Genomic DNA, 27,975 nt, shown 5'->3' on the forward strand with positions numbered 1-27,975 from the left:
TGATACTAGGTACGCATATAACTCAGGTGCATCAGCCTTGATCCTCTCATGGTCTCTTGAGTCCGTACTCCTCAGCAAGGCGTTCACTGCTCAGTTCTTCCATCCCCGCCTTTGCTACACTCTGTATCCCAAACTTCAGTTTCGTGGCCCGTGATTTCAGTCTACCGTCTCTTTGCTTCACAATAACCAAGGATACACAGCCTAAGAAGATCCTTGCGAGGTTACCTCCGTTTGGCAGTCTCTCCACCTTCAACCATGGCTGCTGCCTTCATTGCAGTTCTTGGCTTCGCAGCGGGTATGGTCAGATATTACACCGTCAGCAGAGATCAGTTCGCCCAACCTTCAGAGGCAGCTTCTGTCATTAAAGTCACCCTTGGCCTTGATGTCACGGGTGGTCTCCACCTAGCCGGGGGAGATCTGCCGGATGTGCGCATGTGGAACGAGAATGGCGATTTTCTCGGAATCGAGGCTGACCCTGGCTTCAGTGAGAACGGCAACACGGGGCGAAATTAGGGTCGCGCACGACAACAACAACGGGCAGCAAGCTACCTACACCCTTTTTACGGCCAACGACAACGCCATCTGAATTGCCATGGCGTCAATTACGTGGCCCAACGGCGACCAATATGCCTGGCTTGGGGACTGAGCTGAAGCGTGCGGCTACGACTGGTACCACTCCAACGTATTCATCAGGGGCACCACCCACCAGCCGTCCTGCCTGTGGATCGACAAAGATGGCCACCGGCCCCATACGGCCTTTCAAATCCACTGGCCCGACTTTGTCGCCTGGGACGAAGATGCCACCCCGCCCATGAAGAACGAGACATCATACTACTGCAACACCCCGGCATTCAAGGTCCACCACATCCGAGATTGGAACAAAATCAACAGATGGCCCAACCGTCTTAAAGGAATCAGACCAACAAGGGACGTCCTGATTGCCGAGGACCCAATCCCGAACCGCCCCCGACGCTGAAGTGAGGTCACAGACCAGGGCAGCAGCACTAACACAACATCTGGTACAATTACAACCACGACTACGGCCCGCTTTGACAGGATTCTCGTATCGACCTCCCGCCAGGCTCAATCGGCCAGCTACCTGTGCGAGAGCCCGTCCTCACGGGGCCCGGAAAACAGCCATGAGAGGCTGTTCTGCCGCATGTCTGATAAGACGCTGTGGCCGTTCTGTGATGCGGCCATCGGTGTCACGGACAACTGTTTCGATGCCGACCGCTCGCAGCAGCTCATAATCGGGGGCAGGGCGGCGCGGAGTTAAAAGTACGCCAAGGTGCTTAACTGGGGGGGTGACTCGGACCTAGAGGGAGAGGGCCCGGGGGGCTATTGATGGAAATTTGACTGGAACTAAACTTGAAGAGGGCGGGGCTGTTGGGGTGGATATGGTCTGGACTGGACATGGACATGACGGAGTCGGCGGCCCTGAGTCTGAGGTCGCGGTCCTCCAACTCTCAACCGGAAGAGACGGTTAAAGAGGGGTGAGTCCACGTTGGCTAATGAGGTTGTGCGTTGATAATGGTAATACTCGTAATAATAGTGTGTGGTTACCGTATGGTATATTCTTCATGCTGTCAGACAGATGACAGTGGCATGATGATGCCTTGTTTGTTTACATTTAGCTTAATTACTACCTACCCAGCTGACACGATGGCGGGTTAGCTGGCCGTCCTAATATATAGCAAAGTCCAGGCTGTAATCGATGCCCTACCAGGGAATAAAAACAGACATTCTACATGATCAAATCCAGTCTCATGCAATGTGCTCCCCACCATATGAGTCACAAGGAACTTGAATCGTAAGTCTCATAAAGTCCCTCAATGAGCTTCAGGGGAACAACATGCAGACGAACTTTGGTCGTTTACGTACAGGTAGTTGAGAATGCGTTGAACTTGAACATAGCCCGGTGCTATACTCTCGCTGTCAACTACAGAGACAGATGTATTAAAATGCAGATGCCGTACTGCGATGGTACAGAGTTGGTAAGTTGTAGAACAGATGCCTGGGCTAGATCGCTTCAGCCCCGCAAGTTGTTAATACACTTAGAGGCGCGGTAGTATCACTGGTACGATTTCTGTCCGACGATTTCTGTTTGAGTCGTGTCTTTCGGGTGGTTCCGAACCGTCGGCGTCACGGCATCGTGGTATGACGATGGAAAGCTTCCAGTTCGTAACTATCGTGAGTCGTATCCCGTTGCACTAAACAGTGCTTTACTCCCTGCCATATGCTGCTCTTCTGCTTCTCTTCTCTGCCGTAACGCGTTGTCGACGTCCAAATAAAGAAGGAATTTCCTCCAAGGCTCCGCTCGGCATGGGAAACGCCCGGCGTCGGGTCCTACAAAATGACGGGTCACCTTACATAAAGTACTACTTGCTCAGACATTCGAAGTGTCCCCATAAGTCACAACTTGGAGGTGCTCTTTTTGTCCTACCGCAAGCTGCCAGTCCATTGCCCGGTTTCTTTGTGAATGGTTGACGCTGTCAATTCGTAGCTTGACCACCTACTTTCCACTATTCAGACGGGGAGAGAGACCACTCAAGGGTGTGGCAACTGCTCGATTTCCGCAGGTACGGCAACAATTCACAGCTTGAAGAATTGAATTCAATTCATTGATGCCTTATTTTGTTGTACTGATGTTGAAACGAGCCTGGCCGTTGATCACTTCTCTGGGTCCAAAGTCGATACGGCGTACCGTTGTGAAGTCCTGACCGCTATGTCTTCAATTGCTACAGGGTGTTTGACGCCGTCAAATGAAGTCTGGCTGAATGAAACACCACCCAGTGAGCTTCAGCCAGGTAGAGGGTTCAGGGAGGTATCAATTCACCGCAGGGCATCCCCATCCGCTCTTGGGCCCCCGCCATATCCAGGGGATCGAGGAGACAAAATGTGGATCGAGATGATGAATTCGCTTAGTCGTCTTAAGGAGTCGCCTCAAGGATACCGAAGTGGGCCGAACCCTGTCCAATAACCCAATAATCTCACCACGCAGCCTCACATCCCCAGCGTGACCCCAACTCTAAGGCCTAATTCCCACTAGGCGGCAGCCCCGAATTGGTCCCCAGATCCTCGCCCATCTCCTTGCCTGCAACGACCAACTTCTCACAGTCCTGCAGCACAAACATCATCCTCGCCCACTCGGTGGAGCTCGTATTGACCCACTGGTGCTGCGTCGCCCGCTGCACGGCCACGTCGCCGCGCCGCATGGTCCGCCGCTCGCCGCTGTCCAGTACCATCTCGACCTCGCCCTCGAGCACAATGCCGTAGTCGAGGCTCTGGGTGCGGTGCATGCCGCACGCGTAGCCGGGCGCGAAGTCCACACACCGAAGCACCGTACCCCGCGGGTTGACCAAGCCCAAAGTCCCCGACGACACGACGCGCTCGTGAGTCGCGATGTCGGCCTCGTTGTTGAGGTCCGGCGGGAAGGACGAGGTGGTGTAAGGGACTGCGAAGGCTAGGTTATCCTGGTCGTATGCCTGCCAAGCGAAGGGCTCGTCCGAGTGCACGACGGCCAGGCCGGAGGAGTTGTGGGTTGTGATCAATCGTTGGGGTTGGCGCAAATTGGAGAGAGGGGCCGAGAGGGGTTTGGGTTGCGGAGGGTTGTTTTGGTCAGCCATTCTGCGGATGGGATGCCCGTAGCTTCTTAGAGTGAGAGGTGAGGTTTGATGAAGCCTACTTCGATCGAGGTTTGGGAGCGAATCTGACTGTGGCCGATGCGGGCTCAAGGTATTTTATAGAGTCCATTGGAAGAACAGGCAAGGAAGGCGCAAAAAGCTGGTCCCATCTCGTCTTTCCGTTTCCATTGCTGCATCGTCGGCACCCTGCAGCAGAGCGCGCGGAGGAACCCCACAGTAAGGTCCGCCGATTCCGGTCCGCTCTTTCCAGCCAAGTGCTTATTGAGTGCTGGAAGCTTAGTATGCATATGCATGCGATGAGTGAGCAGCTTCCTCGAGTCGTTGGTGAGCGCAGGGCAAAACGCTTCGGCCGTACGAAATATCCGATGGTTGCTTCTCGGCCGATAAACTCCCACAATGGTTAGGCATTGATTAACGCTGGGCGGGAGCGCCTCATCAATGCATTGACGACTGTCACACTCGTGATCTCCTATCCTGTCCTATTCTTCACCGGTCGGAAATAAAGAAGAGAGACCATTGAGATGCCTTGGACTTTAGCAATTCGTGACATCTTCAAAACTGCGAGCTTCCGATCTCCACTCCCCGCAGGTGGGGAGTTGGACCCCGACTCCAGGTATTCAAGTGGGGCCGGGAGGAGTGGGTCTACACTAACATAATGCCCTGTTGAAGGAAGAAGCTAATTTCAACATCGCTTCGTTTCGCATTGCTACGATCTCCCCTCTACCAAAGTGAAGGCGGTTCGTCGAAGCCCAGAATGATTTGAAAATACAGCTGTTGTTAGCCGCAAATACCTCCTAGGTAACGAAAAAAAATGTAGAAGATGTTGCCCCTGCCCCTGATCGACGGACAGTGATGATTTGTGCTTGGCACAGCGGAGATGACGTCACGCGCGTGGGGCTCCACGCTGGCAGTTCCACTCTTCAGGAACCGTTCAACGACTCAACGGTTTCACACAAAGGTACCTCACAGTTTGGTGTTGAGCTTCTTACCCTCTCAATCCAATCGCAGTCAATAAGAGACACGGCACAATGCTCCTCGCCATTAGCGACGTTTGGAAATCCGAATCGACAAGGCCGCCACCAGACCATCACATTATCCGCGCTCCCACGGCACATGGCGACTCTGGCTGGGCGTCGTATATCCCCTCGTGGGCTCCCTCTCCCCGGCGGACACGTCCTTCCCTGTCCAAGAACCCAATAGCAGGTTTTCGTAATCCCTGGCCTTCCTGGCACAAGCCCACGGCTTCCGAAATTTGGGACAGCTTCAGTTGGGGCGCAGACGATGACCCCTGCATCGACCTGGCAGCTTCGCATCTCGACGGCGAACACCCTGCTACAAAGTTTGAACCGAGCCAACTACCGAACTTCAGCGACCTCAGTGATTGGCCTGGTTCACTCGGCGCCAAAGCAGCTCGGTTGTTGCGGATCGAGAAGCCAGACTTCTCATTCCCTCCGGGCAACACCAGGGCCAAAGTAACATGGCTCGGCCACGCAAGCGTCCTTGTGCAGCTTCCTTCGATCACACCAGGAGAAGACCAGCCGGTGCGATGCCTTTTTGATCCCACCTTCTCGATGCGCTGCTCTCCAAGCCAGAATGCTGGTCCCATACGCTCGTACCCGCCTCCCTGTGATGTCGCGCATCTTCCTCCCATCCATGCCGTCTTTATCAGTCACAACCACTACGATCACATGGACTGCGACACTCTCGTGGCCATCTGGAAACACAGCCATGACTCAGTCCGCTTCTTCGTTCCCTTGGGAAACAAGCCGCGGCTGATGGAATGGGGCATCTTTGCCGATCGCGTCACAGAAATGGACTGGTGGGATTCAGCTGGGCTCATCTACCCATCCTCGATCGGGGGGCAGATCGTAGTCACCTGCACCCCGGCGCAGCACAACAGCTGGCGATCCGGCGTCGACGCCGACTCAACGCTCTGGTCGAGCTGGTGTGTGGAGCATTATGCTCCTGATCAGCAGAAGCAGCCGTACCGCGTCTTTTTCGCTGGCGACACGGGCTACCAGTTCCATGGTGACCCTTCCTGGCCTCCTCGCCCCCCTCGTCTAGGCAGCTTCGAACCGGCTAGTCCTCCCGCAGCATCCACCCAGAAAAGAGGGAGAGAAGAGGTGAGGGAGCTCCCGCCTTGTCCCGCCTTCGCACAGATACGAGAGCGCATCGGCCCGCAGCATCTCTTATTGCTACCCGTCTCGGTCGGCGCGTCGTTTGCCTATTTGAGGAGCTTCGTTCCTCTGCCCGACTGGATCAACCCTTTTCCGCGGCACAGCCCCGGCGTCACGGGGGCGAACCATATGCCCCCGTGGGATGCGGTTCAGGTGTTGAAGGTCATGACTGAGAGTGAGGAGAACGTCGAGACCGATGATGGCCGGGAAGAGGCGGCGGAGGTTATGCCGATCGTGGCCGTTGCTATGCACTGGGGCACGTTCGTCACGGAGCCGATCGAGGTGCTCAAGACGCTGGGGCAACTTGAGTGGGCTTGTCAACAGCACGGCGTGCGCTTTGCAAGGTCCCTGGATGGCCTCGATGCCGCAGGGAAGGAGGCTGATGGGCCGAATGGGAGCGTTGAGCGGCCAGGCCTGAGTGAGCCATGGTTTGTGGCACTAAACCATGGTCAGAGTGTTACTGTATAGGTAAAAATGCTGGCCGGATCTGCACATTCGCTTGTTGCGAACATTACATCTTCTCTCTGCGCTTGCCAATATATGCGTGTTGGAGCGCATGCAGGCAATTGGGAGTCCCCTGAAAGCTTATGTTTCGCTCTGCATTTCTAGGTGGGTTGCTCAAAACTTGCTTGTATTGACTGTACCTACTTACCAAGAGCTGACTACAAACACATAAGACGGAGCGATAGAGTCCGCAGCAGCACAACTTTCCCGTCGTCTCAGCCCAATTGTAGGCTCCTGATCGCACTGCAACTATTCGACAACAGTGTGCAGGAACACATGGAAACTTTGGATCATGGTTAGGTAGGGTTCCCTTTGCAGGCATTCGCAAGTTCACTTAGTACTGTGTCTGCTCCCTGCTTAGGTGACTCTACTGAGTCTACTGCATGCCGCACAACATCCGGGCATACTCACAATGAGGGCGTCAACCAGTCTGAAACTTCCACGGGGATGTTGAAAAGGGAGAGGGGGAGGTGGGGGGGTTTATACTGGCGCGAAGCAGTAAGGCCGGGGTGGGCTTTCCTCCATTTGTGGGCATTGAGGGCTGGAAAACAGCAAGAGCGAGATGCTCCAGTCTACCTCGGGAGCCGAGCTGAACAGTCGGTCATTGATTTCGGAACCTGCCAGACCTCAGCGGCGGCAAGTTCTAGGGCTCGGAGAATGTACCTGCACTGCACCACTTACATACACCCAGAAGCCTATCGCAACCGAGAGCCACCAACGCCACGCGTTTTCGCGCACGGGAGTCTAGATACCGCCGGCATGGCACCCGGTCACGATGCGCCACCACTCACTGCCAGGGTACCCAGTAAGGATACATCGTTGTTGCAAACGACAAAGCTTCCCGCTTGCGGTACCCGAGAACAATATTTAGGAAGGAAAGAAGTTCCAGGTATTGTTCCTTTGCCAGGGTACGGTGTATCTGATGCAAATGCTGATATTCGGTACTGCAGCGCTGCATGTGTAGAACAAACGCGCCGAGTCACCCGAATGCGCGTGGCTGAAATGCACTAAAAGACGGCAGTTTTATGCCATCCAATCGTCAACCTGGTCACCGACTGCGAGCCGAGGGGGTGCAGCACAGCTGGCAAGACGGCGCGCTATCGTTGCGCCTCCACCTCAGAATGGGGCGACCATAACCAGTTTGGGCTCTAGCCCAGTCCAGCGCAGCCTTGTCCCAGAAATTGAAAAGAGCGGTGGTTCTTCGTTCAGCTGGGCGCGGCAGTTCGCCCGAACCTTCCCTCCTTCACATTCTGTTTCATCCACCCCAGTATGGTTTCAAGCAGATTGAGCATTTTTGCACAGCTTGTGCTTGCACCCTTGACGGCCCATGGCTTTCGGTTTTCCCCGAGCTGGCAGCCGGCCCAGTCAACCCCGGCCGGCCGCATGCCGAATCTCTTTCCGAACCGTCTGAACCCGTCTCCGACACCGGGACCCGTGCTCCCTGAGCTCCTCAAGCGCAATGAGGCCAGCACCTGCGCCTACATCTTCGGCGCATCCGGTACATTTGCAGTCCCGCTGTCAGCTTGAATCCGGATTGCTAACAGACTGCCTGCTCTATGGGCACCTAGACGGCGCACTCGAGTGCGATCCTGGTTACACTTGCAGTACACACTCGAGTGCGAGCGTCTTTCGTATGTACAATAAGGGCCGCTTTGCCGCCGTTTTTTCGTGAACCAAGATCTAAGTTGAAGGGGGAATTCGATGGCTGATGTTGTCCGTTAGACTGCTGCGAGGAAGGGAACACCAGTTGCTACATGCCAACCGCCTGCCTCGACTTCACTGCGTTTATGAATGGCTGGTGCAGTACCGCGGGCTCGTCAACAACTTGCTGGTAAGCCGCTGCCAGACCATGGCCGTTCTATCTTGCACCCCACGCTAACCAGCCCCTGCCCCGCCACAGCTCGAACAGTGCTACACCATATTGCACCGCGGTCCAGCTCGTCGACAAGCCCAGCGTGTCGCTGATCGGTTGCATGCCTGTAAAGACCTTCATGGCCGTCTATGCCACACCAACAGACCGCTCGACGTCCTCTACTCCGCGCACGACCTCGTCTAGCTCATCGTCTAGCTCATCATCCTCCGAGTCGACAGCCTCTGCCACCACAAGCTCCTCCCCAAGCCCCTCTCCACCCCCCGTCTCCTCCGACTCTGTGCCCGTAGGTCCGATCGTAGGCGGTGTGGTCGGCGGGGTCGCCATCATCGCCGGTGCGGTCGGCTTCATCGCGTGGCTGGTCATTCGTCGGAGGCGGGCACCTCCGCCTCCCCAGCCAGGGCCACCCGGCGCGCCGCCCTTCAACCCCAATTACAGTAACGCCGCGGCCGGTCCGCAAACCAGCCAGTACCCCCACGGCCACCAGGGCCACCTGTCGTTTGGAGGTTGGAGCCAGACGACGCCTGTCGACTCGCCTGGCTCGCCCGGATTCGCCAGCGTCGCCGGCAGTGACGGCTTCCAGGACAAGCAGCACCAGATGGGTGCGGTGAGGCTGACGACGGTCGAGGAGCAAGCTGTTCAGATGCAGCAGCATCAGCAGCAGCAAATGGTTCAGGGGCAGGGGCAGGGGCAGGGGCAGGGGCAGGGGGTGGATTTGCCGCATTATATGCCGGGGGTGTATCTGTCGGAATTACCGCCTAATGAGCGTGAGAGGTGATGAGGTTTGCGGGGAGGCCGGGATGTGTGGTGTCGGTGCGTGCCATATTGGGTATTGGGGTGTACTCTTGGTGCTAATTCCGATCAGCTAATTGGGAGGGAGTTTTGGGTGGCGCACATCAGCCGATGGGGGTTGCCCGCTGCCTTTCATGTTGGTATGATTACCTTCTGAAGATATGGATTGATGTGTTGATGGGAGACCCCATGAGTACTTACTGGAGTAGGTCCATTAGTTTTAATGACAATGTTTAATTGTTGGCAGCCAGGTGAGCCTGGCAGGCATCAGTACTTCCAGTCTTACCGCGGCCAAGGTATGTACAATACCTACTACTTTGACAATGACAGCGTCATAGTGTTCATCGCTGGTACTACAAGTACATACCGCTCCAGAGACGTTTAGGGCATTCACTTCATGATCATTATTGAGTGTGGAGTTTTATGGAAACCTGCTAACGGCGACACAGACAAAGCGAACTTGGGACAATCTTTAACTTTGACTCCTGAAAAACAACCATTTCCGCTCTCGCCACTGTGACCTTTCCTCCCTGCAAGAAACAACAACGGTGAAGCATTAGTGAGCCTCAACAAGGCACCGCCTACCTTTGGGGCCATACAGAAACGTCATGTGTGGTTCCATATCCTCGTCGCTCATGCCTTCTAGTGTTGAGATCTCCACATTGGGGAATCTTCTGAAGAACTTGCTGACGGCAAGGCGAATATTCATGAGGGAGAGGTGCATTCCAACGCATACTTCATAGCGTTAGAACACTCCACACTTCATTCAGCTTCCCGTGATGGGAGATAACTTACTACGAGATCCCCCGCCGAATGCGAAGAAGGCGTCTTTCATGGCCTTGGTCGGAGCCAACCATCGCGACGGATCGAACTTCTCAGGCTCCGGAAATGTCATTGGATTCCGGTGGAGGGTGTACGCCTGGCTGCTCACTGTGGTCCCTTCGTTCAGCCAATAGCCCGCAAGGGAGGCACCGCCGCGGGGCACTACGCGCGGGAGCGAGGCCGGAGCAGCGCCGTGGATCCGCAGCGTCTCCTCGATTACGGCGTTGAGGTACGGCAGCTGCTTCAGCTCTTGGTCGCCGTACCCGCCGTCGGCGGGCAGAGTCGCGAGCTCCCGCAGCAGGGCCGCCTTGACCTCCGGATGCTTGCACACGCACCAGACCAGGTAGGTCAGGGTGGTGGCCGAGGTGTCGCTCCCGGCGATGATGTAGCCGACGGCATTATCCACGACCTCGTTAAAGGTCAGCTGCTCGTCCTCCTCGGCCTTGTACATCTTGCTAAACAGCGTCGGCTTGACGTTGGTCGGGTCGGCCTGCTCGAGGCGCTCATGGCGCCTGATGGACTCCTCGGCCGAGAGGCGGGTCCGCTCCGTCGATTCGGACGCGTACCTGAGCCAGGGCAGCGGGAGGAACTTGGCTACCCACATTGCGGTGGGGAACAGGGCGCGCATGGCGGCTACGAAGCCGGCGCTTTCGAGATCCTCAATGTACTGATTCTTTTGTTTCTTCTCGAGCATGCGGAACGACTCGCCAAAGCTCAGCTCGCCGATGATGTCGGTGGCTAGGAACAGCCACCACTTGAACACGTCGGCTGCTCCTCGTGTCTGCAGTTCTTCGCCAATCCGCTGGATGGCGAGGTTGACGTTGGCCTCTATGGCCGGATACATGGACTTCAGGGACGTCTCGGACATGGCAGCTGAAAGGAGCCGGCGGTAGCGTCTGTGGAGGTCGATGTTGGTCACGGCGAAGACGTTCTTGTTGGTGGGTGCCGTCAACCTCGTGTAAAATTCCGATTTGACATAGGTTTCCTTCACGGTGTAAATCTCCTTTACGGCGCTCATATCGGAGAAGCTGACCTCAGATGGGCTGACACGGACAACGGGCCCTGCGCTCTTGAGTGAGAAAGGGACGGCTAAGAACATGAAGTAGGTAGACTGGTAGCAAGGGGTTGCTTGATACTACGTCGTGGGTAGGGCATACTGAAACACGGTCGTCATCATACATAGGTACTTACCGTACTTTTCGTGGAGACTGTGAATATACGACGAGTGCGGGCCAGTTGCCATGTGGTACGTTGCGACCATATCGGTCCATCTAGTGAACCACGGCCCGGGAATTCGAGAAACGGGGTCTCTCAGAATCCGGTAGACATACTAGGGAGCTCTTTATGTCAGTGAGTGAAAGGAGGCAGGGTAGCGGACTGGTTGGTAGTACTGACGCCAATGATAATCAAAACCAACAGGAGGGCTAGGCCCGCAATATTGACGGCGTGTGGTTCCAAAGAGAACATCTCGAGGGATGGTATGGATTCGATCGGGGCAGCGTTCAGATCAGAGTCACAATGCTCTCAAAACACAGAAAGCTGTATTCCAGCAAGGGGACTTCGAGTGATAGGAAGGACGGTATGATAGGCTATCCTAGTACCTAGGTAGGTACGTTCACAACACAAGGTACTACTAGATGGTATTATACACGTACTGAAAGCCGGAGCAGGGTTGGACGTGGAGTAATCTCCTTTATATCTGTGTCCTGATCATCGAGAAGACATAATGCGGACCAATCATGCCAACATGACGTTCCCTTGAGACATCATTGCCGAGTATTCCCTGTTCTGTCAGAGAAGATCAATATCTACAGTAGCAGCAGCACACCATCCCATGCGGTGCTTTAGGTGCTGTGGTAGTATACTGCTCCCGTCCACTGCTTCGGCGATGCTCACATCTGCAACATAACATGTAGAACCCTGCATTCTCCAGTCGCAGGGCGAGGACTAGCCAGCAATCCTCCCACGGCATTACTCCTCGGGTGACTGGTAACGTTCTGGTGGTGTAGATCATGATTCTGTAATCTGATGGGGGTGACGGAGATGGCATGGCGCAACACTACCGTACCTATTGCAAACGGACAGCAACCCACTGAAAGTGTGTGACGGATGTTGAGAGGTTCGTGTAACCTCGAGTCAGCGGCAAGTGGCCAAGTACATATCTCATACACTAGGCGCGGAGTGAGTATACCTGTGTAGGTGGCCAGTCTCGGCTCGGCGCGAGACGGGAATGCTAGCTACTAGTAGCAGGGGAATCAGACCTGCAGTAGTAGGTACCTAAGTATCATGTATTGCGAACCCTGCTAGTGAAGCGTTCAGTTACTACCTCCAGGGCCTTGATGCTTCGCTTAAGTACCTACCTTATGTTCCCGGGTTGCACTTTACGAGGTAGTAGTAAGACGTGCCTTAGGTAAATGGTACCTACTTTGTCGAGTACCGGTACCGAGGTAGGCAGGGTAGGCTATCCTTTTCATTAGAAAATATAGTATTGACGACGAGATTTTCCTAGCTTTTGATCATAGTACTGATTGGAGCCTTGACTACCTTGACCATCAAGCTGTCTCACATATCTTATCTGTAAGCTGGCAGTAAAGGGGTAAGCCATATTCTGTTACTTATATCAGATCAACAAGTGCCGCATCTTACAGCCTACTGGTACAACTCCTCATTGTTACTTAGTATCATACTACCCCGGCTCTCGGCATTCTTGTTAGCATTTCCAGTCCCCTATGACGAGAGACCCATACAAGACTCGAAATCTAAGTCCGAGGGCGCCATATTCACCTATCAAAGGACTGCCGGTTAGGAAACTGTCCTCAATCACCAGTGGTTGTACGTCGGTGCGGGGCCGAAGAGGGTTGCACATGATAGTGCATGGTCGAAATCGGAGTTAGAAGAGGGGCCGGGCTGTTGTGGGGTGCCCGGTCGCGGAGGACAGGCCGGAAAGGGGCTCATGGGGGAGGCAGCCTAGAGAAGGGTGAGGCTCGAACGGAAGGGACTGATACGGGACTCGGAGAGGTCGGAGCTATGGGAGAGCGGGGTACTGGTGCCGAAGAGCTCGGCTGCCGAAAGGGTTATGCGGCTATGCCTGTTCCTATGAGCATATGAGGAGATGGTACTACTAAGTAGTATGGTGTCTACCTGGTGTGAACATGATCTCGATACACCAAGCAATGGAAATATGATGCCATCCAGTCAATAAGTGCCTGATTCTATATCATACGTACATACAATACTACTAGTTCACAAACAGTGAAGGGTACAGTATAACCCGAATGTTTAAAACATGTCGCGGATCCACGGATCCAGGACCAGTGTCCATTCAATCCATTGCTGGTTTGATTCTTCCCTGGGCAGGTCCACCCAGCTCTGGCAGCAGGCCTTGACTTAATAACTTATCCACCATGTGTTGAAGAACGTTGTGTAAAGATCCCGCAATCTGTCTATACGGTACGTAGCTCAGTACATGTAGGTAGGTACTGTACCTTACCTAGGTAGTCCAAGAGCTATTAGTAGGTACTTTAGCAACTTCAAGGATACCTTATTAGCTCTCTTGAGCACCTCAGCCTTGCCGATTGGACACGGACATATGGCCGTTCCAGAGCCCAGACCACTGGGCAGTGCAATGGGCACACACATTGCGACCCCTAAATTGCAACGTCGAGCAGACCATCTGCACGACGAACAAGCTCGCTTAGGCCTGTGTAACAGGCTGGCTACCAACCACAAGTGCAAACGGTCATCACTCCTGTTTGAACGGCAATGCACCCCCACCTTGTAGATTAATTGCCGACCTCAAAGCCTCAGCTCCTGCATTTACGGGAAGCATCGGTTGCTGCGCCATGGCGGGAACTGTGGCCATCTTATCAGGGTGCTCTTGAGATGGGTGGGAAGGAGGGACCTGGGCAAACGCAGCGGTAAACCCCGCTGTAATTATTGGAGCCTTGGAGCCCACTGCACTACGCGCGCTGCCCAGGCTTGGCTCTCTTCAACCCTCCAAATCCTACTCCGTACAATCAATACCATTCCTCGGCTGCGCTTTCCAGTGCTCGCCCCTCGGTGTCAGCCCTAAGACTGGAAGCTTAGAAAGGTTTGGTTCGGTCGTTAAGGTTACCATCTGGACATGCTTCCTTGCGGCCCTGCCTCCTCTTCCGCCTTCCTACTACCCAAAGCCGCCTTGGCCCTCGACACACGCCGTGCGGCGCTCTGCAAACTCGGTCAAGCTGAACAGTGAACGGAATCTGTGGAGGTGGGTGGTTGATTGCTGAAACTGGCTAACATCTCGATGATCTCGTAGTGTAAGTGCCCGGGCAGTGCGGCCACCAGGAATAGAGCGCACTTCAGCCCTGAGGCCTGAAGACATTGGTGATCAATCACAATGATTGCCAAGCTGCAGTCTGCAGAGCGATTGCAACCGTTTGAATGCCATCGCTTCCTTTCTATGCGGCGTGGTCTTCAGTCGCCGCCATGAATGAACATGACGAGGCTGGCACCAGACGGCAGGTTGATAAGGGCCTGACTTACTACTAATCAGTATTAACAGCACCTGATCATGAAGATGCATTGAACTGCACCCATCATGTCACAGTCACCATGAGCAGAGCACAGGAACGCGTCCCAGATCCGGGCACATCTGTCCTCCAGCAGACACCATGGTGGGGGATACTGTCCCTCAGCGCTATCCTAGCATGTGCCATCGCGTCCATGATCGTCGTTGCCGTCTCGCGCGACCAGGTAGTCGACAGTTGGCCCATCCAGCCAGCCGTGTGGCTCTCCATCTTCTCGACCATCTCGAACCTGGCCTTCAGCTCCGCCCTCGCGACCGGCGTCGCTGTGCGCTTCTGGCTCTGCGCCGAGAGCGGCGGCCGTCTAGGCCAGCTGCACTACATCTGGGACCACGGCCGGAGTCTGGCCTTCTTTGCCGCCTTTCGGGCCGGGTCCGAGGCCAGGAAGGTCACGCTGATTGCGACCATCGCCTGGATCGTGCAGTTCGCCAGCGGCCCGCTACTTCAGCGCTCCACGTTCCAGGCGGCCGAAGACCGCGTCAGCGAGCAAGTCATGTTCTTCGATCTTAGCAACCGGATTCCCGACGGCTGGATGGGTAGGTGGGACGACGCTCGCGTCAAGCTACTCCAGCATCGGCGCGCCATTACGCCGATTCAGGAGTGGTTCCGCAACGCATCTATCACGGTGCCAGACAAGGAGGGCTACCGCTGCCGTGGCACATGTCACGGCTTTGTCAGGGGTGCCGGTTTTGTCCACACCTGTGAGTCCGGCACCGAGTCTCTGGATTTATCGTCAGACCGAGCCAACCACTCGACCGTCTTCCTTGTCGAAACCAAGCTGGCCGAAGAGGCCGGCGAGCCCTTTCTCCACTTGACCACCAAGCACATCGCCGAACTGCAGGGACGCTGCCAGGCCACGCTCCATGTCCACACATGCCGTATCAGGGCAGCCGTGGTGGAGTACCCCGTCATGATCACAAACTCGACCATCGTCCTGCGAACTGATGGGCTGGGCTCGATCCGGGAGGTGTCCCCTTACACGGCGGAGGGGGATCGATCAACAGCCGTGGCGGGTTCCGGCATCGGACCTCTCGCCGGGCTGCACAAGTTCGCCGACGACAAGCTCGCGGACAACGCGACAGTCGACTTTTACCACACCCTGGTCCCTCCCCGGTTCCTGTACCGGGGGCCCGGGATGCTGGCGGACATGTTCCTGCAGGCCGAGCCGCCTAACTCGCTCAACAGCTCCTCTCTCGACAGCTGCCGCCTGACGTGGACCAGCCCGACCGTGTATGTCCTGACGGCCATGCACGACTACATGTTCCGGGTGGCCCACCGCGTGGGCAACAACACCGACAGGCAGACCTTCGCGGCGACCCGCACCGAGACGATCCTAGTGTTCCGCAGCGACAATGCGTTTCTGGGCGGCGGACTGGCCGTGTCCTTTTGCGCCCTCCTTCTCGTCGCCTCTCTGTCCTGGGGCTGGTGGCGACTCGAGCGGCCAGTCACCCTCAGTCCGCTCGAGACGGCCAGGGTCTTTGAGGGCGCGTCAGAATTGCGCGGCCGCGTGCGCCGTGTGGCTACCATCGATCAGATCCTCGCTGATGTCAGGCACGTCCAGGTCAGGGTTGGCGCCGCCGATAACCCTCGCGATAAAATGATGACACGAGTCTCTGTTTCCACGGAGGAGAGAGGGCCAGAAGCCGAGGCGCCTGGCGCAGCAAGGCATCAGAATCAGCCGTTGCCTTTTTGAAGGCGCCTGGGTGAGTAGGGTCACGGGTATGATGTGTATGATGCATGTGGAGAAGCCCGGTACTCTCATACCTTGTCTAAGGTCGGCTACAGTCTGTCTACTGTCATGGCTCTTATGAGGCACCTTACCTAGCTTTATGGCCTGGGAAGTATACAAGGGAGATTTGTTTTTGTTTTTACTACTTATTCACCTTTCTCCTTTCTTTTTCTTCCCTCCTAGATATCGATCAGGTAGCCATTGACATTGTCTAACCACGCTCTCCGGTCTCTCCTACGGCTCAACATACTCATAGCAGAGAAAGTCCCCTTGGATGTCCATCACATCGGCAATTGTCTTGTTTGGACCGTTCCCATACATGTTCAGAACATGCCCCATAGTAGTCACTCTACCCGGATCTCCATCGGCGCCTGTCGGTTTTCTGGGAAGAGAGTTAGTCGTACGCATTGCAGCTCAATCAGGGCAAAACTCACGGAATGCTAGCCGGTCTTGGAGGGAAACCAGGGGCGAAATCAGGCCCAATGTTTGTCCCAGCAATCCTGGAAACCCTCACGGCTCTGTCCCTTGCCTGCCAATCCCAGAACACCTTGTCCAGCCAGGTATGGTGCAGGTAGAAAAGAGGGTCACCGGGGCTCGAAACGCCATTTTGCATCTTTCTTAATGTCAGTCACCATTTCACCGACGAATATACGAGTTTCTCGTCACCTGTCCGCCTACTCCCGCGTGTCCCCCAGAGTGCGGCTGTCCTTCGATACATGGCCATGCAGTCTCAAAGTCTTTCATTGCGAGACATGCGTCCACTTGAGCTTGCGAAGAGCCCATGCTGGCGAGGTCGCTGATTCGCCGGTTGATGCAGTGGCTGGTTACCTCGTATCCCGGTCCCAGGGAGTTGGTGTAGTTCACAAAGGGGCCGTTTGTTATACATCCCGTCGTTCTCGAGCCGTCGCCACCGAAGCCATAGGTTGCGTCGAGGAGCACTGAGCGGCTGAATTTTCCGGCGTCGATTTGTTCATGCCAGTATCTGGCTCACACAGGGTCAGATACTAGTATCAAATCAAATTCCTAATCAGGGGTTACTCACGGCTGGTATCCAGTGTATCCGCACTCGGAACGTAGAGCACTTTCGTGGGCATGCATCATGAGCCTATGGAAAGGCAAGAAGGAGCCCTGACCAACTTTCAGGGGTCAATTCTTAAGTGTTCTCAACCGACTGATACTTACAACGAAATGGGTCGCGTATGCTTGCAGCTGGTGGATGGCCTGGAGCTCGTCGAACCTGGTCTTGGCTCCTGGGAGACCGAGTCTTGCCGGCTTCTGCATCAGACAAAGCTCAGCATTGATGTAAGCAAGCTTGTCTGCATTGCTTAGGGTATGCCATGCTCTTCGCTTGGCTGGATTCGTGCATGGCTCACCAACAACGGCTGAGCACACACAGAGGAGGAAAACAACGAAAATCTGAAGCCAGGCCATGGCAAATGGAGCGTGACAAATTTCAAAGCAATGACGCGGCGGGGCTTGACGATGCAGTAGCAGGTCTCAGAACATGTTCACGAACAAAAAACAGCTGAAATATATATATCCATAATCCAGGCCATACCTAGGCCCGGTTCATCGCAAGACCTTCGTATGTGGTTGTCTCCCCCACCATCAGCAAGTTCCAAAAAAGGGGGTAACTCTGACTCCGCTAAGAGGGTAAACACAACGCCGGGTAAACACAACGGCCTGCAGGCACACAACCTTCCCGAATATCCAGGTTGAGCAGGTGTCGCTTAAGCACTTGGTCAAGCAAAAATGGAACCGGTAACTTTTGACAGAATTGGGAAACACGGAGCCCTTCCGACTCACATTTGCCGCGAGTGCTTACCGACGGTAGCGCTTAAGGAGAACACACTTGAACTACACCTTCCACCAGAGAACGAACCTTTAATCGAGGGAACATATTGGAGTAGCTTTAGATGGTTGGTTTTGTCTTGATTGATCTCAGAACTGTATGCGTATTGCGTACCATTCACCATCTTGGCAGACTGCAGGTGATGTTTTCCGGGCTGTCCACCAGACATAACCTTGAAAGACATAACCTTGAATTATAGTTGCGGGCCGGCGAGTTTCGACCAGAAGCAGCACTGAAGTTCGGTCATGAACGCTACTACTAGTAAGTAGCATCCATCATAGAAATAGCCGGAAACTGCTGCTAAAGGTCTTAGTTGTATTCGTTGAATAAAGATGAATATCGAAATAGAAGTATTTAATCAGTTGGATATGAGGTCGTCGCGGTCTTGCATCATAACCTGACGTGGCTACCTACCCTACCTACCTCAGCTTTCGAAGTTCGTTCTGTGACGACAAACACGGTGTCACTCGTCAAGTATCTTTGGTGTGAAACGACCAAGGTGCTTGCTAATCGATGTTGCTGATTGGATACAATATCGACATTGCCATTCATCCGTGACAGATTGCCTTCCAGTTCGTACATTAGTTCCTTCGATCCTCGATCCTCGATCGCACCTGCCACGTTCCGAGTCAGCACTGATCCGAGTCTACCACGCCCACCGTCTGCGACAGCAATAGACACCCAAGATGCTCGGCTCGACCTTTTGTTCACTGGCAGTTGCCGCCATCGTCTTTCTCTGCGGCACATCAGCTCATCCTGGTGAGAAATTGGATGTCAGGGAGGCTCTGACGGAAGCAAGAGTTCGACACACGTTGGCCGACCTACAGTACAGGGAACTCAGCAAGTGCAATGACGATGCTGAAGCCCAGTCTCGTGCCGACCGCGCCATGAAGCGCCGCCTGGAAACATTCCAGAGACTGCGCAAGGAACGGGGCATCAGCTCGGACAGCCATCTGTACATCCACCGTCGAGACAACGTCGCCTTTGCCAAGTGGGCAGCCACCTCGCACGACAAGACGGGCATTCTCAACTTCACAACCGACACTCCCCACGCCGAAATTTTTGGGGCTAACAGTACTTGTATCCTCACCCCTGACAACATTATTGGCCCCTACTTTGTCCACGGCGAGCAGATTCGCAGTAACATTGTCGAGGGACAGGCTGGGATTCCACTGCATCTCGAGTTGTCGTTTGTCAATATCAATACCTGCAAGTCGACGCCGAATTTGCTCATTGATATCTGGCAGTGCAATGCCATGGGTGTTTACAGTGGTGTGTCGGCAGCTGGCCAGGCTGGTCTGAAGACGACCTATCTGCGTGGAGTGTACGTTTCCTTTCATGTTTGGATACCTACCTAAGGCACCTTACCTCAGTCCTCGATACAACTGGGCTGACAGTTTCACAGCCAACAAACCGACACAGACGGCGTGGTCGAGTTCGACACCATCTTCCCGGGCCACTACCAGGGGCGAGCAACGCACATCCACGTTTCCGTCCACAGCGGCGCCAGGGTCCTGCCAAACAACACATACACCGGAGGCACCATCCACCACATCTCGCAAATGTTTTTCGACCAAGCCCTCATCAACGCCGTGGAGCGGACGGCGCCCTACAGCAGCAACCGCGTCCCCCGGACCAGCAACGCGGCCGACGGGTACACGGGCTATTCGGCGACGTCGGCCTACGATCCCTTCCCCGAGTATGTCCTCCTGGACGCCAACGACATCACCAAAGGCATCTTCATGTGGCTCGAGGTCGGGTTCAACCAGAATGTCAACTACGAGGCCTACAAGACCATCGCCGCGTATCTGGGGCCCAATGGCGGCACCAACAACCCGGCGTATGACTGGTTGAAGGGCATCACCCCGCCGCCTACTCACGGGTAGAGATGGGACTGATCCATCGGCTTGTGTGCTGTCGGTGGCTGGGTTGCAGGGGTTTAAAAAGGGGTCAACCGTACATATTTGGCTACAAGAGCCGCCAGGTCGTTGCACTCAGGTTGTTTACAGTCAGTTCGTTTGCATTTAAATCGTCATAGTCAGATCCGTCGTCAAATCCGCAGTCAGATCCTCGCAGTGAGATTCTCGTCTGGTATTCAAGACGCTAGTCCAACTCAATCAACGTACACATGATAGCGTTTGTAAGTGGGTGTGTCTGTGCCAGTCATATCACTCTATGCGTGTGATTCGGCACTGTGGCAACTATTACTAGTACCGAAGTAATCATGTTCTCAGCATGTACAACAACGGCTTGAACAAGACAATTGTCGATGTGATATATACTTATTGTACTACCAAACGTACCTACGGATTCATGGCGGCCACGAACCTTGACCCATTCAATCCCGCCGAGAATATGGACATTCTGTGCCCAGTCAAATATTCAGCCCGAATCTCCCCCTACAACTAAAACAAGACAAACTGCGGCCCATGAGCTGTGAGGTCGATCCAGTGGCCACCAAATCCGTGATCACGGGCCTCCCAAACAAAGAGAATGAACTGCCTTAGACGATCTCCCACTTGCGGGTACATCCTCTTGCACACGACCCATTGCAGTAGATCCAACGCTTGTACTCTCTGCGTCTTATCCTGGAGTTCGACCGCAGCGATAAGGAACGGGAGACCCATCCGGTACTCAAACAGCCATGTTTCGTCCCGCGTCCATCCTTCTCCCTTCAGGCTAGCTGAAACTGAGCCTGTGGAGGAGTCACTAGATGAGCGGTACAGACTCCGTATGTCGTCCAGGATGGAAGAGGCCATGAAGTTTGCCTCCATGTCGTCTTCCTCAGCCGCAAATGCTAGACGGAGTCGGTGGATGAAGAGAAGGATAGCCGAACGATAAACTGCCGCCTGTGTCGCGATGACCTGGACCTCTTTCTGCGTCAACTTCAGCTTTGCCGTGTCAGCCATTCTCGCGAGCGGCGGCTTCCACTCCTGGACTGTCTTTTTCACCACGTCCAAAAGGCTCTCTTGGACGTCGTCGCCTTGACCTTGCCTCGGCACGCCCCTTCCAGCGTTCATGTAAGGCTGGCCGTGGCAAGTTGTAATACAACAGAGATCGTACATGATTGGCAACAACGAAAGACAGAGACCTATATACCGATCCACCCTCCCCATTTCCCCTGTGCCAAGCCGGTGAACCGGAATCTGCCTCCTGACCAAGCAATTGCATGTGTCCATGTATATCAGAGGCAACACCTTCTCTTGTGCTTCCATTGGATACTCGGGTCCTATCAAACCGAGGGTGCATCGACATATCGAGTGGGCGTTCAGGCCCGAATCCAGCAGGTCGAATGTGAGCACGCCGAGACCAAGCACCATGGTTAGCACCTGATCCATCTTGTTGCTGGGCTTAGTCGCTTGGCGTGAGTCGTCGGCCATTGATGATGACGATTCGCTCCTGTCCCGCAACGCCTTGACTGCCTTGGCGCTGTATGCATAATCCGCTTCAGCACTGGCACTGAGGCTGCGCTTCAAGTTTGCCGTACTACTACTACTACTACTACTACTACTAGTAGCAGTAATCATGCCTGGCCTTGGCTGGTGTTGTGTACTACTACCAGTAGCACTAGTACTAGCCTGAGTAGTAGCAGTCTCCATAAGAGCAAAGACCCTCCTGGAACAGGCTAGAAAGCCGCTCAACAAGGCGTCGGCCGCTTCGGGAAACTGAGCGAGCGTCGTCAGGAGACCCGCCAGAGCCGCCTCGGCAAACGACGGTCCGATGACAAAGCAGCACATAAAACTCGGACGCTCCCTGTCGAACATGGCCTGCAACAGCCTCATCTCTTCTGAAGACCGGTTCGCGAGGAGCCGGTTGGACGGCCACGATCTAGGGTCTGCTAGTGCCGCTGATGGAGCCATCGGTGAATGTGCTGGTGGCCTGCGTGGAGGGGATTGTTCGGGCTGCTTTTGGCCTTCATCTTGTGTTCCAATCCATACGAACTCGGCCCAGGGTCGAGGCAGGAGGGAGGTGCTAGCGTCGGCTTTTCGGGGGCGTCCCAGCTTTGGTGTACTCCGTGAATTGGAGCATGGTTTCCCAAGCTTCATACATCGAGTACACGTTAAGGGCCGTTTTAGAGGCGTAGACATGGACTCGTAGACGCATTTTGTCTTTAGGCTGTGGCATCGGTCGCATGCTGTCGTGGGTGCTAACTTTCCTCTAGCGGGCATTTTGGGAAGTTATGTACTAGAAGATATTTGTAAGGCCACCGCTACCGCAACTACCTTACTCTGATGAGTTCAGTGAGGGACAACCTAAGTACAGTTGAGGTGGGACTGCCATGGTGGACGAGTCCAAGGAAGTCGAACTTACTTGAAGGATATTGACTCGCCGTCAAGGGCCGGCCATCCTAGAATTTGCTCCGTGCGAGCCCAATGTGCTGGGGCAGGGGCCAGGCCACAATACCAGTTGCTAAGGGTATTAGACAGGCTCATTCACATTGCGGTGCATGTGTGAGGTTGATTACGTAGGAGCGGGCTCGGCTGAGGGAATGTCAACATTCTGCCAGTTCGGCTATTCAGCCTATTCTACTCGCATTGTTAGCGAAGTCCATATTTGGATCGAGATCTCGGAGGCAATCCCATCAAATAGTAGTACAGAATAACACAAAGCCTTCGTCTGGACACAGGACCAGAAATACTTAGTACCAATAACCGTCTTGCATCAAACAGCACCGGGGTATCCATGTCGGCTATTGCCCAGGTAAAGTTGGCATCCACCCAACAATAACCTCAGCTCATCCACAACTGGCCTCAGACATGTACCAGAAATTTATCAGAAACACCCCTCTGCTCTCTTACACGCTCGTACACCTCCAGCTATCATCTCAAGAAGCAGCACTGTACAGTCCACGTAAAGCCGATCCCTCCTGATCCAGCAATGCGCGGGGCTTGTCGCATTCCACGATCCTTCCGTCCCGAAGCACAACTACACGATCGTACCATTCGATATGTGAGTACCGATGCATGATTGAGATGATTGTCTTGTCTCCAAACTCTCTTTCCACCACACGCTGCATCACCGTCTCGGTGTTTTCGTCGACACTAACGACAGCACAAGGTCAGTTCCGAGCCATGGGATTATCTCATCCAGGTCGAGGCTTCAACATACCTGCTCATGGCCTCGTCAACGATGACGATTTTACTCGGGAGCAGCAAAGCTCTTGCAAGACACAGAAGCTGACGCTCTCCATGGGACAACTCAGATGCCACCAGCTCGGAATCTAGACTGTCCATGGTTGAACCCTTAAACAACTTCTCCCAGAGGCCCTCGCTGACTCGTTTCACCGCTGCTTCGACCGACACGTCAGACGCCCGACCCCTGGGATCCAAGTTAAATCGCAGCGTGCCTGGCATAAAGAACGGCTCTTGCGGAATGACACTGAGATGGGCACGCAGGTCAGAGCCGTCCAGTGTACTGATGTCCACGTCGTCAATCAAGATTTGGCCTTTCCGCAAGTCCATCATCTTGAGAATCGACATGATCGTCGACGTCTTCCCGCTCCCGGATGGTCCACACACGGCAATCTTCTCACCCGGAGCGATGGTCAGACTAATATCTTCGAGGACCGGAAGAGACGTGGGCCTGGAGAGGTGGCGCATAAACATTAGTCTTGGAGAGTCACAGCATCTTTTTTCCCTACGATGGGTCCGTGAACAACTTACGTATGTGCTGCGCTTAGGTGATGAATCTCAACAGCTCCACGTTCCGGCCAAGAAACCGAACGAACGGGTGCACCACCCTCCTCCTGCGGGGTTTCCTCGACAAACTTTTTGACCCTTGCCACCGCGCCGATCGACGTTTCTAACTTTGTCCAAGACTGCATGGTCTGTATCAGCAGCGAGTTGAACTGTAATGTCAAGACCAAAGCAACACCAAGAGCCCCAGGACCGAGAGCCCCGGCCAACCCGAGGGCAATGGCTACTAGGGTGACTGCGAGAGCACCAGCAACAAGATCCAACACCAAAGTTAGCCACTGCTGGACGCAGAAGAGCATGTAGAAGGGTCGCTGTGATAGATCCAGCATCGCGGATAGCCGGTTGCGGAATGGTATTCCCCAGCCATATGCACGGATGGTTCCGATGCCAGCAATAGTGTCGATGAAGAAAGCATAAAGTGGAGCCTTGGTTTCAATGTCGAGCATACGAAGTTGGCGGGAAGTTCGGAGATAGTACCTCTGGATGGTGAACAGAACGACCACAAGCACCGGCACAACGGCGGCGAGATATTTCCCGAGGACAAAGATGACAAGCAATTGGACAAGGCAGTAAGAAAACCCTAAACAGGCATCAGAATTGCGAGGACGTGTCGGAGAGAAAAGACATCCGTACCCGAGGTGAACTGAATAGCCTGAGATGGAAGAGTCATGTCGATGAGGTTCATGTCTTGACTGAATCTGGAATGCCAGTTAGCATGCCAACTGCCAACTCTAGAGCCAAAGGGCCACTATTCCAGCCAGGATGGAGATTTTCTTACCGGTTGGTGATGGATCCTACGTCGGATTCAAGGAAAAAGTAAAACGGGGCTCTGCAAGCGAAGGGTTGGGGTGATTAGCTGATCCCTGAGCAACGGAGGCGTGTGAAACGTGAGTACTAACCCAAGAGTCGCCTTTAGCAGGTCCGAGTGTAGTTTGATGGCAGTATCCCTGATGATGTTGATGAAAAACACCCTAAGTTTGTCAATTCATGCCCCGATCACACAAGACTAAACAAGGTCTCCTGACGTACCAGCATTCACCTAGGGTCCCCATAGTGACCAAGAAGACTAAGAAGAAGTAGACGCCCAAATAGAGGCCAAGCTGTTGGTTTCCTGTCGTTTCGCTAGCAGACGTCCATCGATCCACCCAGAGGGCTACGGACAGCGTCAGATTCATCCTGATTTGCGTCCAAGTTGAGCTATGAGACTCACAAGAGTAGGCGTTCGCAACTGCGCCAACAAGAGTAGATGAGATCCAGAGAAACATCGAGATCTTTCCGGCTCTCTTGGCGTAGTATGTGTAAACTGACCAGTTGCCCTTCTGACGGCTCGCATCGCCAACTGCTTGCTCGGATTCTTCATCCCGCTCACCTCCCGGTGAGACTGTCACAATTGGCTGTACCGTTTCCATCGTTCTGGGGTTTGCCTTCGCTAAATCATCTTCCCGAGACTCATATTGATCCGCTACTTCTTGTAGCTTGATTAGTTCGGGCCTTCTCTCGCAGACCTCTTCGTATGGGCCATGATCGATGAGTTTCCCTTCATTAAGGAGTACAACTGCGTCCACGTGAGGCAAGATTCGTGCTGATCTAAAAGTTAGCCTTGGGTGCGAAATCCGAAGGGCGTGAAAACATACGATCGTGTGTTGCAATGATGACCGAGATGCCAGCGTTCCGGAAATGACCTTTGGCATGAAAGAGCTCAGTTATTATGGTGCGGGACGCTGATGGATCTAAACCACTTGTACAATCGTCCAACAGGACAACTGGCAATCTGGAGTAGACCGCGCGGGCCAAAGCCTACACGCACGTGTGAGAGATTGAGGAAGATATCGTGGCTGCAAGGACTCACCACTCGTTGCCGTTGCCCTCCGCTTAGGGCAGAGCCGTTGTTGCCCACGATCGTTAGATCTTTTGCAGGGAGGTCTTCAAGTTCCTCCCGAAGACCACAGAACTTGATGGTTGAGTCAAACCACCCCTGATCGAAGTCCGACTCACCGACAATGTTCCGGCGGATGGTGTCATTCGCCAGCCATGGTGTCTGAGAGCAGAATGCCACTCGAGATGCAATATTTGATACGACCGACCCGGATACGGTAGCAGTCTCCCCAATGATGGTTGATAACAGTGTGGTTTTTCCAGATCCAACAGGTCCAACGACGGCTGTGAACCCAGTTCCAATCCTTAGGCTGATGTCATGCAGAACGATCGGACGGTCGTGAAGTTTTGGGGACCAAGAAACACTGGCTTGTCGAAATTCTATGAGTTGCCCACCGGCTGGTTGCATCAGATCTGCCTGGGGTTGAAGGGGCAATAGAGACGGATCGTCAGATTTTGAAGACTCTAGTGTTTGAGCTTCAAGACTCTGACCCATCAAGAGAAACTTCTCAATCCGCTGAAAGCAGGAAAGCGCCTGCGCCATGGCTGGTAAGCCCTGACAGAACAGGAGCAAGGGCTCGGTGACCAGGGAGACCAGGGCTAGTGACGTGAAGGCCTGTGCAATAAGCAGCGACTCTTGGCTTCCAGTGAGTGAAATCAGAGCATAGATGGCCAACGTAACAAAAGGAGCCACTGAGGTAGGTACGTTGCCTAGGAGAACGGATGTCAGCAAACCACCGGTTCAGGACAGACCCAACCTGAAGTGTCGGAACTGCGCAGGGACTCACTGATCATGATCACCCAGACTGTCAACTTGCGGAACTTGGCAGAGGCGTTGATCTCGGTGTCCCTGAGCTTCTCAATTATCTGATGAGAGCGAGCCATCAGGCCAAGCATTTTGACGGATTTGATGTTGCTCAGCATCGTTGCCGTCGCAGAGACCCTCTTCTCCACACACGCCACCCAGTTTCCTTGTGCTGGTCCAAGCCCCTTGGCGACGAGCGATGTACCGACCAAACTGACTTGGGACTTGTCAGCGCTGCAGGCTCAACACCCAACTCTGTGAGATTCCATACTTACTCGCGCAAATCACGAGTGGTGCGATGGAAGCATAGGATACTTGACGCGCCAGAAGGCTGACACCAATGACAACCTCCGGGATGGCTGCCCACACCTCATGAACAAACCTGAGACACTCGACGATACGCTCAACATCCGTCCCCATAAGAGTGATAGCTGCAGAGTCTTCAACATCTCTAGATGGTAGGGAGACCGTGTGTCGATATATTTTTGCTGTCAACCCAGCTCGCACCTTGGCAAGCAGGCGGTAGGTCTGCCTCCAGTAGATAGCTCTGGAGACCTATGAGCAGAAAGCGTCAGTTGCGTTCATTTCCTAAAGTCAGCACTGGAGATTGGGATATAAGGGCCAGCATACCGCAATGCCCAAGTAAGTAAGTGCGAACGCGCCGATAAGAGCCTGACCAAAGCGCTCGTGATCCGAGCTGTCCTTATCATTGTCGTTTCTCAGGTGGGAAACGGCTGCTTGGATAAGAAAGGGCTGGCAGAAGGTGAAAGCCGTCAAAAACAGACGAGGTACAACAGCAGACAGGAAAGACCATGCATTTGCTCGTAAGGTTGCTCTGACTAGACGAAGCCGATTCGGCAGCCGCCGTGCACGACGCCATGCACGCTCGAGTTCTCGGCTAGTAGTGGACGCTTTCAAGTCATTGTCAACCTCCGGCAGATCCTCGACGAGGAAGATGGTGTTGTAACCCTGGCGAAACAGTGGAAGAAGCCAGACGAAAAGGCTGCGGGTCCAGAAGCCTGATGTCTCCTCCGATGTGAGACCTTTCTTGTAGACGGGTCGCAGGTGACTAGTTTTGCCGATGCACTCCAACACAGCGACAACTGCCGTGATCACTAGTAGGACAGTCCATACCACTTGATGCACCAAGTAGTCCGAAGGGAGCAACCACAGGGTACGGAGGCGAGGGATGCCGAGAAGCGTTGACGCTGAGTAATATAGAACCAAAAGGTCCGAAGGTTTGACCGACCGTTGATCTTCGAGAAAAGATAGCACGAGGGCTCCGAAGTTGGCAGCCGACGACAGAACCTCGGCAGCGACCGCCGCCCGTGTGTGAAGAGAGCGGGACTGCACGCGCAGAGCGAGGGCAGCCAAATGGAATACGATCAGACTCCCTATTGCTGCCAACTTCCATGCAGCGAGGCGATACGATGCCGTCATGATTGGCGTCCTCCATAGTTTCCGTATGCGCACCGGAAGCAGGAGAATCAAGAGGGCGGCTGGAACGGCAATGAAGACGCCATCCTCGAAAAGCAAAGTGAAGTCGAAGGCCCTGCAAGCCTTGTCGACCCTTGGACCAAACTGGTCGTCGCTTCCTGGATGGCAAGGCGTTGTCATCGGGGACCCTAAATTTCAACGTTGCAG

The 27,975-nt window shown here is 54.3% G+C and overlaps 10 protein-coding genes across 10 annotated transcripts; 5 read left to right on the forward strand and 5 right to left on the reverse strand.

Annotated features, from left to right (window-relative positions):
• Window positions 1-255: 255 nt before the first annotated feature.
• On the forward strand, window positions 256-1,276 carry N656DRAFT_798583 (uncharacterized protein; the record flags this gene model as incomplete). Its single annotated transcript, XM_064817776.1, has 3 exons — window positions 256-484; window positions 654-856; window positions 995-1,276. The coding sequence occupies 3 exons, from the start codon at window positions 256-258 to the stop codon at window positions 1,274-1,276; spliced, it is 714 nt and encodes a 237-aa protein (XP_064669811.1).
• Window positions 1,277-3,035: 1,759 nt separating this feature from the next.
• N656DRAFT_789892 (uncharacterized protein) lies at window positions 3,036-3,626 on the reverse strand (the record flags this gene model as incomplete). The annotated part of the gene is made up of 1 exon (XM_064816821.1): window positions 3,036-3,626. The coding sequence occupies one exon, from the start codon at window positions 3,624-3,626 to the stop codon at window positions 3,036-3,038; it is 591 nt and encodes a 196-aa protein (XP_064669812.1).
• Window positions 3,627-4,587: 961 nt separating this feature from the next.
• On the forward strand, window positions 4,588-6,776 carry N656DRAFT_779767 (Metallo-hydrolase/oxidoreductase). Its single transcript, XM_064815251.1, has 2 exons — window positions 4,588-6,430; window positions 6,499-6,776. The coding sequence occupies exon 1, from the start codon at window positions 4,673-4,675 to the stop codon at window positions 6,287-6,289; it is 1,617 nt and encodes a 538-aa protein (XP_064669813.1). The 5' UTR covers window positions 4,588-4,672; the 3' UTR covers window positions 6,290-6,430; window positions 6,499-6,776.
• An 898-nt stretch (window positions 6,777-7,674) lies between these two features.
• N656DRAFT_779769 (uncharacterized protein) lies at window positions 7,675-8,987 on the forward strand. Its single transcript, XM_064815252.1, has 4 exons — window positions 7,675-7,823; window positions 7,894-7,956; window positions 8,048-8,156; window positions 8,226-8,987. The coding sequence occupies exons 1-4, from the start codon at window positions 7,709-7,711 to the stop codon at window positions 8,971-8,973; spliced, it is 1,035 nt and encodes a 344-aa protein (XP_064669814.1). The 5' UTR covers window positions 7,675-7,708; the 3' UTR covers window positions 8,974-8,987.
• Window positions 8,988-9,543: 556 nt separating this feature from the next.
• On the reverse strand, window positions 9,544-11,276 carry N656DRAFT_798587 (cytochrome P450; the record flags this gene model as incomplete). Its single annotated transcript, XM_064817777.1, has 4 exons — window positions 9,544-9,722; window positions 9,783-10,898; window positions 11,001-11,139; window positions 11,205-11,276. The coding sequence occupies 4 exons, from the start codon at window positions 11,274-11,276 to the stop codon at window positions 9,544-9,546; spliced, it is 1,506 nt and encodes a 501-aa protein (XP_064669815.1).
• A 3,126-nt stretch (window positions 11,277-14,402) lies between these two features.
• On the forward strand, window positions 14,403-16,067 carry N656DRAFT_798588 (uncharacterized protein; the record flags this gene model as incomplete). Its single annotated transcript, XM_064817778.1, has 1 exon — window positions 14,403-16,067. One exon carries the CDS (start codon window positions 14,403-14,405, stop codon window positions 16,065-16,067), a length of 1,665 nt encoding a protein of 554 aa, XP_064669816.1.
• Window positions 16,068-16,337: 270 nt separating this feature from the next.
• N656DRAFT_710327 (Di-copper centre-containing protein) lies at window positions 16,338-17,534 on the reverse strand (the record flags this gene model as incomplete). The annotated part of the gene is made up of 5 exons (XM_064811664.1): window positions 16,338-16,485; window positions 16,538-16,716; window positions 16,770-17,085; window positions 17,146-17,231; window positions 17,286-17,534. 5 exons carry the CDS (start codon window positions 17,532-17,534, stop codon window positions 16,338-16,340), a joined length of 978 nt encoding a protein of 325 aa, XP_064669817.1.
• Window positions 17,535-18,641: 1,107 nt separating this feature from the next.
• Window positions 18,642-19,841, forward strand: N656DRAFT_789897 (aromatic compound dioxygenase; the record flags this gene model as incomplete). Its single annotated transcript, XM_064816822.1, has 2 exons — window positions 18,642-19,279; window positions 19,361-19,841. The coding sequence occupies 2 exons, from the start codon at window positions 18,642-18,644 to the stop codon at window positions 19,839-19,841; spliced, it is 1,119 nt and encodes a 372-aa protein (XP_064669818.1).
• Window positions 19,842-20,242: 401 nt separating this feature from the next.
• N656DRAFT_845551 (uncharacterized protein) lies at window positions 20,243-22,398 on the reverse strand. The gene is made up of 2 exons (XM_064819205.1): window positions 22,267-22,398; window positions 20,243-22,184 (listed from the first exon to the last, which is right to left on the reverse strand). The coding sequence occupies exon 2, from the start codon at window positions 22,122-22,124 to the stop codon at window positions 20,361-20,363; it is 1,764 nt and encodes a 587-aa protein (XP_064669819.1). The 5' UTR covers window positions 22,125-22,184; window positions 22,267-22,398; the 3' UTR covers window positions 20,243-20,360.
• A 382-nt stretch (window positions 22,399-22,780) lies between these two features.
• N656DRAFT_710030 (uncharacterized protein) lies at window positions 22,781-27,948 on the reverse strand (the record flags this gene model as incomplete). Its single annotated transcript, XM_064811639.1, has 13 exons — window positions 22,781-22,997; window positions 23,065-23,538; window positions 23,619-24,231; window positions 24,285-24,349; window positions 24,430-24,480; window positions 24,551-24,622; window positions 24,681-24,804; window positions 24,862-25,233; window positions 25,286-25,448; window positions 25,501-26,237; window positions 26,315-26,548; window positions 26,607-26,886; window positions 26,962-27,948. The coding sequence occupies 13 exons, from the start codon at window positions 27,946-27,948 to the stop codon at window positions 22,781-22,783; spliced, it is 4,389 nt and encodes a 1,462-aa protein (XP_064669820.1).
• Between the last annotated feature and the right edge of the window lie 27 nt (window positions 27,949-27,975).

This window comes from Canariomyces notabilis (assembly GCF_033297395.1).
Source record: "Canariomyces notabilis strain CBS 508.74 unplaced genomic scaffold N656scaffold_12, whole genome shotgun sequence".
Classification (NCBI taxonomy): Eukaryota; Fungi; Ascomycota; class Sordariomycetes; order Sordariales; family Chaetomiaceae; genus Canariomyces; species Canariomyces notabilis.

Bases quoted from the DNA above. Each gene is read 5' to 3' on its own strand.
- N656DRAFT_779767 (XM_064815251.1), top strand. From the start codon at position 4,673: ATGCTCCTCGCCATTAGCGACGTTTGGAAATCCGAATCGACAAGGCCG.
- N656DRAFT_779769 (XM_064815252.1), top strand. From the start codon at position 7,709: ATGCCGAATCTCTTTCCGAACCGTCTGAACCCGTCTCCGACACCGGGA. The intron at 7,824-7,893 runs GTACATTTGCAG...ATGGGCACCTAG, and splicing joins CTACATCTTCGGCGCATCCG to ACGGCGCACTCGAGTGCGAT. The intron at 8,157-8,225 runs GTAAGCCGCTGC...GCCCCGCCACAG, and splicing joins GGCTCGTCAACAACTTGCTG to CTCGAACAGTGCTACACCAT.
- N656DRAFT_845551 (XM_064819205.1), bottom strand. From the start codon at position 22,124: ATGCCCGCTAGAGGAAAGTTAGCACCCACGACAGCATGCGACCGATGC.